The sequence below is a fragment of the Tupaia chinensis genome, unplaced genomic scaffold (genome assembly GCF_000334495.1).
Source record: "Tupaia chinensis unplaced genomic scaffold, TupChi_1.0 Scaffold000575_1, whole genome shotgun sequence".
NCBI lineage: Eukaryota > Metazoa > Chordata > Mammalia > Scandentia > Tupaiidae > Tupaia > Tupaia belangeri.
Genome location: NW_006160089.1, coordinates 2,186,777 through 2,201,672, shown reverse-complemented (window position 1 = coordinate 2,201,672; position 14,896 = coordinate 2,186,777). Strand labels below are relative to the sequence as shown.

The 14,896-nt window shown below is 42.4% G+C and overlaps 1 protein-coding gene across 3 annotated transcripts in view; it reads left to right on the top strand.

The window, feature by feature from the left end:
* NR6A1 (nuclear receptor subfamily 6 group A member 1) overlaps positions 1-14,896 on the top strand; it is a gene marked incomplete at its 3' end in the record, with an annotated part of 66,607 nt that overhangs the window by 36,015 nt on the left and 15,696 nt on the right. For 2 of the 3 annotated variants that reach the window (XM_027775597.1, XM_014591474.1), the window contains 3 exon segments: positions 817-872; positions 11,739-11,893; positions 13,792-14,019. In XM_027775597.1, coding sequence (XP_027631398.1) covers positions 817-872; positions 11,739-11,893; positions 13,792-14,019 — 439 coding nt within the window. 3 annotated transcript variants of the gene reach the window in all.

Genomic DNA, 14,896 nt, shown 5'->3' with positions numbered 1-14,896 from the left:
TTTCCCTAAAATTTACCAAAGCCTTTAGCTGCCTCATCCTGGTGGGGTTTTTGAAACTGAGACTAGTGAACAATGCTACCACCTTTGTTGAGAATATTGGATCTATACAGTGCTTGTAGTACATTCCCAGTTCCTAGGGGGCCCAAGCGAATCTGCAGCATATATATTTTCTTTCTTTCTTTTTTTTAAAGAATCATTTTATTGGGACCAGCAGTTGGTGTAATGGCTATGTCACTGGACTCCCATGTGGTCAACTGCGGTTCGAGTCCCAGACCAGGTGGCTTAAACTCACGCCGGGCACATGTGCGTGTGTGCCCAAGATCCCGAAAAAAGAATGGAGGAGAAAGGATTGTAGCATGGCCACCCCCGCCCGGGGGCGGGGTGATTTCTCACTTTCTGTCTCTGTCTCTCTCTGTCTTTCTGGCAAGCATGTGCACCCTATAGCAAAAACCTCTTTAAAAAATCATTTTATTTAACTTTATTTTATTTATTTATTTTAATTTGATCAGAGAGGGATAGAGTGAGAGAGAGAAGGAAAGTGAAGAAGCAAGTTGCCAGCTCCAGGACTCAAGCCATAGTTGGCCATGTGGGAGTCCAGTGCCTTAACCACCATGCAACCTGCCAGCCTCAAGAATCCGTAGCATATAAAGCAGCCTGGAATAACAGGAAGAGTATGTGCTTTGTTTGGGTCCAGAGAGACTTGTGTTTTAATTTTGGCTTCACCAATTAATAACGTGGTTTTGGCCAAACAAATTCTGTTTTTGTGCTTAGATTTCAATGGGAATACATCTGACAGTCTTGACTGTTTCCTTCCAGCTATCAGAGAAGATGGCATGCCTGGAGGCCGGAATAAGAGCATCGGGCCAGTCCAGGTGAGTTCTAGGCCTCACTCTCTGTGATCCATTCTGGTAGGCTAGGGTTCCAGATGCTCATAGCTGCTCGTTTTTGTCCTTTCATCTGCTGCAGTGAGGCAGAGAGACATCCTTGCTTTTATTCCTATAAAACAGCTTTTATACCCTGGATATGGACGTGCTTTGAAAACCTTGTATGTGTAAAATAATTATTAAATCTCTTCTCTTGTGATCCCTCAGCCCTTCCTAAGGATTTAACAGGCAGTCAGCCTAATTCTGGTTTTAAATAAGAGGATTTTTGTATCAGTCATTTAAGGTTATACGTAGCAGCATTGCAGAATTCAGCAAGATGACTTCGTTGTTCATTTCATCTAAAGATATACCTGCAGACTGAATGTTCATTGCCTTACTTGTAGAGTAGGATTGATAATAACCAATTCAGTCTCACAAACATTTACTAAGTTCTTGCTCTGTTAGGTTCTATATTGTGAACTCATTCTTGGGGGAAAAACAAATATGTGAACAGACATAAAAATACAGTGAGAGAAACGGTAGATGCTCAGGAAGTACTGAGGAGGAGAGAGAGCAGAGGGAGCAGCTTCTAGTGTCTTTGGGCTAGAGTCATGGTTGGGGACTGGAGATACTCAGAGAAAGCCTTAGAGAAAGTAAAGTTTGGACTGAGTTTTAAAGGATAGGAAAAAGTAGCTGTACTGGGAAGATGGGAAGCCAAGCATCTTTTATTCATACTGGTCAGAACAGACTGGAAAGACCCCAAGTTGAATCTTTAAGAAAGACAAGGAATTTGTGCAGTCAGGCCAGAGCACTGGGTCCATGTAGTGGAAGGGCAGGAAATTAGGCACATTCCTTGAATTTACCATCATTTCTCTACATCTCAGCTATCTTTGACTATAACACCTTAGGGTAAAGCCTTCATGGGACTAGCCTATGCCACTTGTTCTTACCTTGTTCTTACTTGCAAACAGAAGAACTTTATGAGGGTAGAGAATTTGTATCTATTCCATCAAGTGAATTCGTCAACATATTAGTAGGCAGAGAGCATGCCTTAAGAATTACTTGTTGGGACAGCTGGATCCCATATGGCAAACTGCAGTTTGAGTCCCAGACCTGGCAGATTGAGGCACAATGGGTAGGTGTGTTTGAGAATGAAAGAAGGACAGAGATTTAGAGTTGCTTGAAACATACACTGATGATGTACGGGGAATTTCTACACACAGACTCGAGGTAGTATACACTCAGGGTGCATGTGTTTAACATTTCCAATTCTATGTTATTTCTTTCTTAAATCAAACATTTGTATTCTTGTTATTTAAGTCAGATATAGTTCCTGTAAGAATCTGTTTCGGTCTGGACTAACAGCTGCTCCTTTTTTATTGTGGTAAAGAACATACAGCATAAGATCTACCTTCTTAACAAAATTTTAAGTGTACAATACAGTATTGTTAACTGTATGCATGTTTTTATACAGAAGATCTCTAGAACTTTTTCATCTTTGCATGACTGCCACTCTATACTTAATAAACAGTAGTTCCCCATTCTTCCCTCCCCTCACCCCCTAGCAGCCACCATTCTACTTTCTGCTTCTAAGAGTCTGGCAACTTTAGATACTTCATATAGTAGAATTGTGCAGTATTTGTTCTTCTGTGACTAATTTACTTCACTTAGCATAAATGTCCTCAAGTTTCATTCTTATTGTAGCATACTGCAGAATTTTATGTATGTATTTTAGGTTTTTACCTTAGGGCTTGGGTGCTAGCCAGTGAGAGACAGAGAGTGATGGTGAGAGGGAAAGTGAGAAATCAGTCCCCAGAGGGGATAGCCACATCACTCTCCCCTCTCCTGGGATTTTGAGCACACACGCATATGTGCCCACTATGATTTTTCACGCCACCAGGCCCAGGACTTGAATCACTAGTTGACCATGTGGGAGTTGCCTTAACTACCATGCCACCCATGGCCCCATTTTAAAATAATTTTCTTTTAAAAGTCTATTTGTATGTCTGAAGGGGTCTCCAAAAGTTTCCCTTTCATGGAAAATGTGTATTATGAAAAAACTATAAACAGATTTCCTTTTTTTCCAACAAAATAAACATAACTGTAATTCCATTTTTCTACAGATTTCTTGAAGTACCTATATACCACATTTCTCTGTCATTGGTCATTTAGGTTGTTTTCACCGCAGGATTATTTTATTTAATTTATTTGTTTTTTAACTTTATTTATTTTATATTCATTCACGGAACATCATCACAACATACAAAATGCAATATCCCATCCAGAATACACTTTATAGTGGCTTAATCATGCATGTTATCAGTCAATATAAGAACACAAATACCTCTTTGAGGTTCTGGTCTCAGTCCCCTTGGATAAATACTTAGAAGTGGGCTCCCTAGACCGTGTGGTAGTCCCAGTTTTAATTTTTGAGCAGCTCTCATGTTATTTTCCATAGTGGCTGAGCCATTTTATTACATTTCCACTTTGTATAGTGCACAAGGGTTCCTATTTGTTCCCATCTTACCAGCACTTGTTATTTTCTGTTATTGCACTTTGCTTTGCTTTGTTTTTTGTTTTTTTTTGGGTTTTTTTGGGGGGGTGGGGGGAGGTTTTTGCTATAGGGCACATGCTCTCACCAGACAGAAAGAGATAGAGAGATAGAATGCAAGAAATCACGCCCCACGGGGGATGGCCACACCACAATCCCTTCTCCTCCATTCTCCTCTCAGGATCTTGGGCTAGAGCCATGGTTGGGGACTGGAGATACTCAGATACCCAGTGCACACACATGCACCTGGCGTGAGTTTAAACCACCAGGTCCAGGACTTGAACCACAGTCAACTACATGGGAGTCCTCATTATGCTAACTGCTGATCCCTCTGCTTTGTTTTACAAAAAAATGGACATCCTAACAGGAGTGAAGGTAGTATCTTGTAGTTTTGATTTTCATTTCCCTAGTGATTAATGACATTTAGCATCTTTTTTCTTTTCTTTTTTAAATTTTTGCTAGAGGGCATTTACACTCACTAGAGAAAGAGAAGGAAAATGAGAAATCACTTGCCTGGAGAAATGGTCACACCACAATTCATCCTCTATTTCTTCTTCCCATCAGGATTTTGGGCACTCATGCACACATACCCAGCATGCTTCTCAAGATGCCAAATTTGGGACTGGATCTGCACAGACAGTCATATAGGATCCAGCACCTAACCACCATACCACCAGCTGGCCCCTGAGCATCTTTTTATATACCTATTGGTTTTTCATCTTATTTGAAGAACTATCTATTCAAATCTCTTGCCCAACCTTTTTTATTTTTCCTTCAGTTTTTGCTATAGGACATGAGGAGAGAGAGAGAGAGAAGAATGATTATGAGAAATCACTCCCAAAGGGATATGACCGCACTGCATCCCCTCTCCTCCATTCTCTCAGCATTCTGGGCACACTTGCACATGTGCCTGGCATAACTCTCAAGCTGCTGGTTCCAAGACGTGAATCACAGAGTCAGCCATGTGGGATTCAGCCACCCCAACCTCCATGCCACCTTCAGGCCCTCTTACCCAATTTTTAATTGGGTTATATATATATTTTTATCATTGTTGTTAAGTTATACAAGTTCCTTAAATACTTGGTATTAACTGCTTATTAGGTATATGGTTTACAGATATATATTCCCATTTCTTAGATTGCCTTTCTACCCTGTTGATTATTTCCTTGATTGCAGAAGTTTTTAGTTTGATGTAGCTTCACTTTCCTATTTTGCTGTTGTCACTGATGCTTTTGATGTCATATTTGAGAAATCCTTGCCAAGACCAATGTTTGAAGCTTCTCTCCTATGTTTCCTGTCTTTCCCTGTTGGAGTCTTGGCAACTTTGTTAAAGATCATTTGACCATTTATGTATGGGTTTCTTTCTGGGCTCTTTTATCTGTCCCATTGGTCTATACGTCTATCCTTATACCAGTACCATGCTTTTGATTACTGTAGCTTTGTAATATTTTTTGAAGTTGGAAAGTGTGAGGCCACCAGCTTCATTTTTTTTTCTAAAATTGTGCAGGCTATTTGGGGTACTTTGTGGATCCATATGAATTTGGGGATTTTTTTTTTCTATTTCTGTAAAAGTTGCCACTGGAATTTTGATAGGAATTACATTTAATTGCTTTTGGTACTGGAATATTTTTAAAATACTAAGTGTTTTGACCCATGGATGTCTTTCCATTTGTTTATATTGTCTTTTTTTTCTTTTTTCCTGTTAGCTTTTTGCCGTAGGCATGTCTGTTCACTGGAGAGACAGAGAGAGAGAAAGTGAGAAATCATCCCCTAGGGGCGGTGGCCACATCTCAGTACATTTCTTTGCATTCTTGTCTCAGGATTTTAGGCACACACTCACACGTAGACTTGCCATGATTTTCAAACTGCTGATTTTCGAGTCTGGGGCTCAAACTTTGGTCAGCCATGTGGAAGTCCAGCACCTTCACCACCGCGCCACCTGCTGGTCCCTTGTTTGTATCTTCTTTCATATCTTTTAGCAGTGTTTTGTAGTTTTTAACGTCTTTGAGTCTTTCACCCTTTAAGTTTATTACTAAATTTAATTTATCCTTTGATGCTATTGTAAATGGAGTTGTCTTCCTGATTTTCTTTTTGGATCATTCATTGGTAGTATATAAAAATGGAACTGATTCTTGTATGTTGATTCTGTGCCCTGCAACATTGCTGAATTTGTTTTTAGTTCTAACAGTTTTGGGAACCAGCAGTTAGCGTAATGGCTATGTCGCTGGATTCCCACGTAGTCGACCGCGGTTTGTGTCCTGGACCCGGTGGCTTAAAACTCACGCCGGGCGCGTGTGCGTGCGTGCCCAAGATCCCGAGAGGAGAATGGAGGAGAAGGGATTGCGGCGTGACCATCCCCCCTGGGGGGTGATTTCTCGCTTTCTGTCTCTATGTCTCTCTCTGTCTGTCTGGCAAGCGCACGCACCCTACAGTGAAAATCTCTCCAAAAAAAAAAAAAAAAGTTCTAACAGTTTTAGGGGGACAAGGAGAGATTGTAAGAGTTTTCCACATAAAATACTAGGTCATCTTTGAACAGAGATAATTTTGTTTCTTCCTTTCCAATTTGGATGCCTTTTATTTCTTTGTCTTATCTAATTAATCTGGTAGGACTTCCATGCTATGTTAAATAGAAGAGGTGAAAGTGGATATTCCTGGGACCACCAGATTGCATAATGGTTATGTTGCTGGACTCCCACATAGTTGACCACAGTTCTAGTGCTGGGCCCAGTGGCTTAAAACTCACACCAGGCATGTGTGTGTGTGTGTGTGTGTGCCCCAGAAATCCCAAGAGGAGAATGCAGGAGAAGGGATTACGCTGTGGCCATCCCCCTGGGGGGTGATTTCTTACTTTCTGTCTCTGTCCCTCTCTGTCTTTCCAGCAAGCATGCTTCTCCTATAGCAAAAATCTCTCTTTTTTTTTTAAAGGTGGGTATTCCTTACAGTGTTACTGATCTTTCAGCTTTTCAACATTGAATGTGAAAATAGCTACGGACTTTTCATATATGGAGTCTGTCTACACTCATCCTTTTTACTTGTGGATGCAGTAGAAACCTTATCCATTGGAAAGAATCCCTAAATATTTCCTCAGTGGGATGCCTTCCTCAGTAATACATAATGTTTTTCAAGTACCCAGCGTGACTCTTCTGTTGTGCCAGGGGATCTTCAGTCCCCTGTACATCCAAACTCTGTTCACTCTAGAAGTGTAGGCACTGATGCTCAGAAAACGCTACTGCACTTGCTGCACTTGTCACTGCGTTTGACGTTTTTTTTTTTCTTTTCTTTCTTTTTCTTTCTTTTTTTTTTTGGGGGGTTTTTTTGGTATGGGGCACGTGCGCTCGCCAGACAGACAGAAAGCGAGAAATCGCCCCCCAGAGGGGATGGTCACGCCGCAATCCCTTCTCCTCCATTCTCCTCTCAGGATCTTGGGCACGCACGCACACACACCCAGCGTGAGTTTTAAGCCACCGAGTCCAGGATGCGAACCGCGGTCGACTACGTGGGAGTCCAGCGACATAGCCATCACGCTAACTGCTGGTTCCCACTGCGTTTGACTTTTTGATACTAGGCATATCCTTTTAGTCTTTAACTGTAGAGATGGTATATTAGACAGAGTTCTTTTTTTTATTTTTGGAGAGGTTTTTGCTATAGGACGCATGCGCTCGCCAGAAAGACAGAGACAGAGAGACAGAAAGCAAGAAATCCCCCCCAAGGGGGGTTAGCCACGCCGCAATCCTTTCTCCTCCATTCTCCTCTCAGGATCTTGGGCACGCATGCACACGCGCCCGGAGTGAGTTTAAGCCACCGGGTCCGGGACTCAAACCACAGTCGACTACGTGGGAGGCCAGCGACATAGCCATTACGCTAACTGGTGGTCCCTTAGACAGAGTTCTGTGATATACAAGTTGTTAATGGTGTTTCGTGTTTTTTTTTAATAATAAAAACTAGGAAGGGTAGCATTTTCATTTATTGGGTACCTTTTGTGCACCTTCATAACTTTTTTTCATAGCTTAATCTTCCAGGTGTGTCCAGCTCAACCCTGCATACTTTAGCATCTTGTGAGGGAACTGTGAACTACAAAGGAATTTTACAAATGAGAGGGCTGAAGCACAGAGCATTTGAGGACACTTGGCTAGGATATGACAAATGAGATCTGAACCCAGGTTCAGGCACTCCCAGTATGTTCTGTCCCCTGTTCATTGCATCCGTGATGGCCCAGTGTTCCATAGGCTCCACAGGGAGAGACAGATGAAGGCAAAACAAACAAAAAACCACTCCTATTTAATATGCATAGTATTTTTTTTACTAATAAAATTGTATTTACTTAGAAGCATTCAGAATGTCAACAAAACAGCTGCACCTTTTTTATTTTTGCAATTACGAAGTGGTATTCAGTTAACAGAACAATTATTTTGTATAAGCTGCATCAGAGACAACTGAAGATGAAAAAAACTGCCATCCCCATATATAACTAATTTGTGCTGTGCACCAACAAGAGCCTGCTTTAAATTTCCATGCCAATTTACAACCCCCATACTGTACCAGGCAAGGTTAGTGGCTATTGAAAATACCACCAGGACAGAGCTATCTAAAGACACATTTGGTAGTATGTTAACCATACAAAAAAAGACACCTTACAGTTTAAAAACAAACCTTACACAGCCTTACATTTCAATTTTTTTTCTTTTAAAGGAGTAAGTTGTGTACAGGGGGTTAAATACTTTATAGACAAGGAAAAAAAAACCTGCGCTAGAACCAACTTACTCATCATCATCTTCATCTTCCTCTTCTTCCTCATCTTCCTCCCCCTTCTTTTTCTTGCTCTTTTCAGCCTTGACAACTCCCAGTTTTGCTTTCCTTTAGCTCAGTATGCAGCAATAACCTTTTTGCATTTTTCCTTCAGCTTAGCAGCCTTCTTTTCATAAGGCTGTTTATCATCTGCAGCAGTGTTATTCCACATCTCTCCTAGTTCCTTTGCAACACCACCAATTGAATGATTTTGGGGCGATACTCAGAACAGAACAAGAAAAAGGCCAACGGAGGCCTCTTGGGTGCATTGGGATCCTTGAACTTCTTTTTTGTTTCCCCTTTAGGAAGGATACAGGTTTCATTTCTCTTTCATAACGGGCCTTGTCCACCTTGACCATATCTTCAAACTTTCCTTTCTCTTTAGTAGACATGGCCTTACACCTCTCTGAGCACTTAGAAAACTCTGAGAAGTTGACTGAAACATCTGGATGCTTCTTCTTGTGCTCCTCCCGGCAAATTTGTACAAAGAATGCGTATGATGACATTTTGCCTCTCGGCTTCTTAGGGTATTCTTTGCCCATGTTTAGGCTTTCCTCCACGAGGCGCAGAGTTGCCCAGTGCCCGTCTGGCTCTCACTTGCCCCGGCGCTGTCTCTGTGGAGTTCAATATACTGCAGTGGCTGTGAGAGCGGGAGCCAGACACCTGCATTGTATTTTAATGTAGTGGTTGGGTGTGAACGAGAGATATGAGCCACCAGGGAAGATTTCCTTTCCCCAGGAATGTGTCCTTTCCCCAGGAACTTTTCCCCAGGAGAGATACTTGCTATAGGGTGCTCCCCAGAGAGACAGAAAGTGAGAAATTACTACCACTCCCCAGAGGGGATGGCCTTGCTTTAAGCCCTTCTCCTCTCAGGATTTTGGGCACACACTCACACACCTGGAATGAGTTGTAAGCTCCCAGGACCAGGATTCAAACCGTGGTTGACTGTGGGAATCCAGCCATAACCATTACACCATCTTCTGGTCCCAGGAACATTCCTTATAGGATAGGGGTTAACAAACTTTTCTGTAAAGGCTAGATAGTAAGTATTACTATACTAAGTTAATTCAAGCCATTTCAGACCAGCCAAGCAACTTGTGCACCATTTAAGTGTTTCTCATTTCTCCTCCAAGTCCTATGTGTTATCTGGCTTCTAGTTCCAAATGCTACTGTATTTTTGATTGAGCAGCTCAGGGTTGCCTCACAGGCTGCTACAGGAGCAAAGAAGTAAGCAGGTTTGAGTCAGAAAGACTTGAGAAAAAGATTCTCTCAGGTTTCCATAGGAACAACAAATAATAATGCATCTGACCCCGAACCTTAGCAGTCATTCTCATTCTGGGTGCAGAGTGTAGTCAGTTAGGCTTCAGTTCTAGGTTAGACACTTTATAGAAAAAGTTTTTCCACTCCATAGATGGAATAATAGTCAGAGCCTTGGACGCGGATACTTGGATACTTTGATTTCTTCCTCAAACTCCTGTCCACATGTGGGTACATAGTGTGATTTTGGGCAAGTCAATTCACTTATGTAGGCTTCATTTTTTTTTAATTAGTTCTTTATTTTTCTTTATTATTGCTTTTAAAAATTTTTACCAAAGAGACAGAGCGTGAGAGAATGGGAAAGTGAGAAAGTAAGCCACCAGGTCTGGGACTCAAACCGTGGTTGGCCATATGGGAGACCAGCACCTTAACCACCACACCACCTGCTGGCCTCCCTGTAGGCTTCAGTTTATTTAGTAAGTTTAGGACTGTCTTTTTTACTTAAAAAAGACAAATGAAATCAAAGGTCCATGGCTGATACTTAATAAATGAACACTGTCCATTTATTCAACATGCATCTACTAAATACTTATTCTTTCTTAGGTCCTACTATGGGTATAGGTCTTGTAGAGTGTATTTTTATGATATGTTATCATAAGTAATATAAAAATAACTATGATGTAATAATGGTACAGCAGCCTTTTCCATAACTGTTGCTGTGTGCCCCCTTTTTTTTTAAGAAAGAGAGATTTTGCTATAGGGCATATAGCATATAGGGCATATAGACAGAGAAACAGAGAGGGAGAAAGTGAAAAATCACCCACCCGGGTGATTTTCCCTTCTCCTCCATTCTTCTCTCAGGATTTTGAGCACACATACACAAGCACCTGGCGTGAGTTTTAAGCCACTGGGTCCAGGACTTGAACCGCAGTCTTCTATGCAGGAGTTCAGCAACGTAACCATTACACCATCTGTCAGACCCACTGTGTGCCCTTTTCTAAGTTTTTTTTTTTTTTAGAGAGAGAGATTTTTGCTGGGGCCATCAAGTGGTGTGGGTGGTTAGGGTACTTGACTCCTACATAGCCAACTGCAGTTCAAGCCCTGGACCTGGCAGCTCGCTTTCTCACTTTCCCTTTCTCTCTCTTTCTCTCTGGTCAAATTAAAATAAATGGATAAATAAAGTTAAATAAAATAATGCTTTATAAAAATGTTCTAATCTTTAAAAAGAGAAATTTTTGTCATAGGGCACATGCACTCTCCACAGAAACAGAAAGTGAGAAATCATCCCTTGGGGGAATGGCCATGCCACAATCCCTTCTCCTCTATTCTCCTTTGGGGATTTGGGGTATGCACACACATGCACCTGGTGTGAGCTTTAAGCCACTTGGGGGGTCCGGAACTCAAACCACAGTTGACTATGTGTGAGTCCAGTGATGAAATCATTACACCATCTGCTGGTCCCTCTAAATATTGAATTTATGTTAACTAATTTAGTCCTCACAAGAATCCTACGAGGTAGGTACTCTTATTCTCTGTACCACACAAATGATGGAACTTAGGTTCAAATAATTACATAGCTTTCCCAAGATTGTACAGCTAGCAGTGACAGAACCTGGATTTGAATAATGGTGATCTGACTAGAATTCACACCCTCCATGGCTGTGCTGTTCTACCTCTCCTAGAATATGCGTAGATAGAAGAAAGACTTGGGGCCAGCAGATGGCGTGGTGGTTAAGGGCATTGGATGGACTCCCACATAGCCAAACATGGTTCGAGTCACAGAACTGACAGTTTGCTTTGTCACTTTCCCCCTCTCTCTCTATGTCCCTCTCTGGTCAAATTAAAATAAAGAAATGTATGTTAAAAAATAAAATAATTCTTTTTTTTTTTTTTAAGACCTAAAATTCTTTCCGGGTAGTGGTAGAAAGCTTCACAAAGGAGGACACAGCAGAATGGGTCTTGAAGGACAAGTAGGAGACTGTCATTGAAGATTGGTATTTGGGGGAGAAAAAAGAATAAATTCAAAGACCAAGAGGAGTGTTAAAGAACCTAGAGGCAAATGGGCACGAGGAAGGCCATCAAAGGCCATGTGTTGAGAGTCCAGCAGCCAAGCTGCTGAGAGTAGTGAGGGACCTAGAGGATGGGAGTGGAAGAGAGGGAAACTGGGTTTCTCTCTGCAGATTCTGTGAACCCGGTGAGATTTAAATAAGCTCTTAGTCCTGAAGAAGGCGCAGAAGCTGTCCTGAGCACCCTACCTAACATGTATCAATTCCTCATCAAAGATATCAGAAGAAGAGATTGAAAGGATCATGTCTGGGCAGGAGTTTGAGGAAGAGGCCAATCACTGGAGCAACCATGGTGACAGCGACCACAGTTCCCCTGGGAACAGGGCTTCAGAGAGCAACCAGCCCTCACCAGGCTCCACACTGTCCTCCAGGTGAGCTTTAAGGCAAATCTAATACGATCATCTCAGGCCCCACCCAAAGAGTAGACCCCAAAGAACTGGACCCATTATTCCTGCCAAGCTCTTAGCCCCTGTGCTCTCGCTCCCTCAGGTTCTTGGAGTAAGAGCCAGGACCATACAGAGCAGTGTTCCCTGCCCATTTCATGCTAAAGACCTTAAAAATGTCAGTAGTGGCTTCTCCAGCTTCTACCCAGTTCCTCACATTCTTCACCTAACAGAGTAACATTTTAAATGTGGCTCTTTTCCCTCATTTATTTATTTAATCACTGAAATGAAACAAACCACATTGACATTATTGAATTAAGTTATAATTTCTCTGCCTTGCAAGAGTGAATGTTTTTCACTTTATAAATGTTCAGTAAAGATTTTTTAAATCAGTCAAAATTGTTGCTGTCAGAGAATACACATTTAGAGACTCTTGGTTCAAGCACAGTATTTCAAGTTAGTGGTTAGGTGTGAACTAGAAATGTCAGCTACCAGGGAAGGCTTCCTTTCCCCAGGAAAGTTTCTTATAGGACAGGGGTTAAGAGACTTTTTGTGAAGGCTAAATAGTAAATATTTTAAACTTTAGAGACCTAATGGTCTGCTTCTCAACTCTCCAACTCTGCCTTTAAAGTGTGAAGGCAGGGACCAGCAGTTGGCATAATGGCTATGTCGCTGGACTCCCATGTAGTTGATCACGGTTCTAGTCCCGGACCCAGTGGCTTAAACTTACACTGGGTGCATGTGCGTGCGTGCCCGAGATCCTGAGAGGAGACTGGAGGGGAAGAGATTGCGGCGTGGCCATCCCCCCTGAGGGGGGTGATTTCTCCCTTTCTGTCTCTCTGTCTGTCTTTGTCTTTCTGGCAAGTGCACACACCCTATAGGAAAAACCTCTCAGAAAAAAAAAAAAAAATTAAAGTGTGAAGGCGGCCATATTATGTAAGAGTGATTGTGGCTGGTTTTATAAAACGTTATTTACCAGAGCAGGTGTTGGCTGGAGTTGGCTTGCAGGATCTATTTATAGGAGATACATTTGGGCAAAAGCTGGAGAATTTATTAAAATTTATTCTGCCGGAGGGCATGTGCACTCACTAGAGAGAATAAGAGAGAAGGGGAAAGTGAGAAAACATGGGGAATGGTCACGCTACAGTTCCTTCTCCATTTCTCCCTCCTTTTGGGATTTTGAGTGTGGGTGCACATATGCCCAGTGTTTTTCAAGCCATCGAGTCTGGAACCGGAACCATACCCCAAACTGTGCAGTCAGCTGTGTGGGATCCAGCTCCTTTTACCACCATACCACCTGCTGGCCCAAAGCTAGAGAATTTTTGTGAAAGTAAGTAATTTTTCCAAGAAAGATGAGAAAGTTAAAAATATGCTTTTCCCTTCACATTTAATTAAAGCTTTTATTTCATTCAGTTGTTCCTTAGTTTGTGCCTTCCTTTGAGTATTTGGGGGGGTTATTGCCACTCACCAGGTTCCTTACAAGGTACTAGATTTGTTTTGTGATTGGGCAAGGCACTTCATGCCTTAGTTTTCCTACCAGTAAAGTAATAACAAAAATCCACTCTTGTCATCTCTCAATGTCCACCAAAAACTGTACAGACATGGCACCTGTACAAAGAGTTCATTCAACCAGTATTCAGTACCTCCTGTGCCGGTGCTGGGTTTCCGGTAGTGAACCCACACTTAAGCCGACACAGACTTCTTGTCTCACCAGTGGACCTGTAGGAGGAGAGATGTCCATGTAACCACTAGTTATGTCTGCTGGTTCAATGAAAACACAGACTTCACACCAAAAAAATACCTAAGCCACTTCCCACTCATTTCCTTGGGGTAGGCGCCAGCCAGCCCTGTCATGGCTCTGCTTGACCTGAGACCTTTCTCTCCAGTAGGTCTGTGGAACTAAATGGATTCATGGCCTTCAGGGATCAGTACATGGGGATGTCTGTGCCTCCTCATTATCAGTATATACCGCACCTTTTTAGCTATTCTGGTCACTCGCCACTTCTGCCCCCACAAGCTCGCAGTCTGGATCCTCAGTCTTACAGTCTGATTCACCAGCTGGTATCTGCCGAGGACCTGGAGCCATTGGGCACACCTATGTTGATCGAAGATGGGTGAGTGAGCTGTGCCTTGCTGGCCCCTTGCATTCTGAAAGTATCTCTACCCTATACCCACCTGGTCCATGCTTGCTATTACCCTAGGCTTTGGGATGAGTCAGGAGGATAATATAATGACTCGAGCATCAGAGGGCAAATCTGTGCTTTTCTTTGAAGTCAGCAGTCCCTCATTTTTCTCTTATATATCTTTTCTTACAGAGATGGGATTACTTTTCAGTCTCTGTGGAATTGAGATGGAAGGGCTTACATTTCTGCTTGGGCCTAGGTGAGCCAGGCCCTGGGATGGATGGGACTGAGCATTTCTGTGCCCGAGATGAGCTGTAAATCTGGGGATAATCGTGTATCAGACCTAGGTTTCACATGCTACTCTACCTGCAACACCAGTCAGCATCCCCTTGGGCAACTTGGTAGCACATGACTGCTGTGAGTGCAGGCCTGAGCAGCTAGAAGGAATGCTCTTTCAGTCCTTAGCAGCCTCTACCTGAGAAGATAATAGGTCAGCCTTCAGACTCACACACTGCTGCTTCCATTACTCCTGTGACTTAGAACATAGGCGGTTTGAGTGTTTTCAAGCTTAGACCTCCCAAAAAGTATCCTGAGGTTTCTTAAATAATCTCCAATGTCAAAAGAAAGGATTCAAATATCCACCCATAAGAGAGTAATATAAATCTAGTGGGGGTTTGACATGATACACCAAACTGCCTTGAAAGGAAGAATGCTGGGACCCCTCAGTTTGTAGCTTCAGAAGCCCCCTTTAGCGGAGGAGTTGAGAACTGGCCCATTCCTCTTCATCTAGCTATAGCATAAAGGAAGCGTTGAGCAATTCTGGTGTCTGAAATCATCTACCACCAGGGGGTGCAGTGAGAGCAGGAAT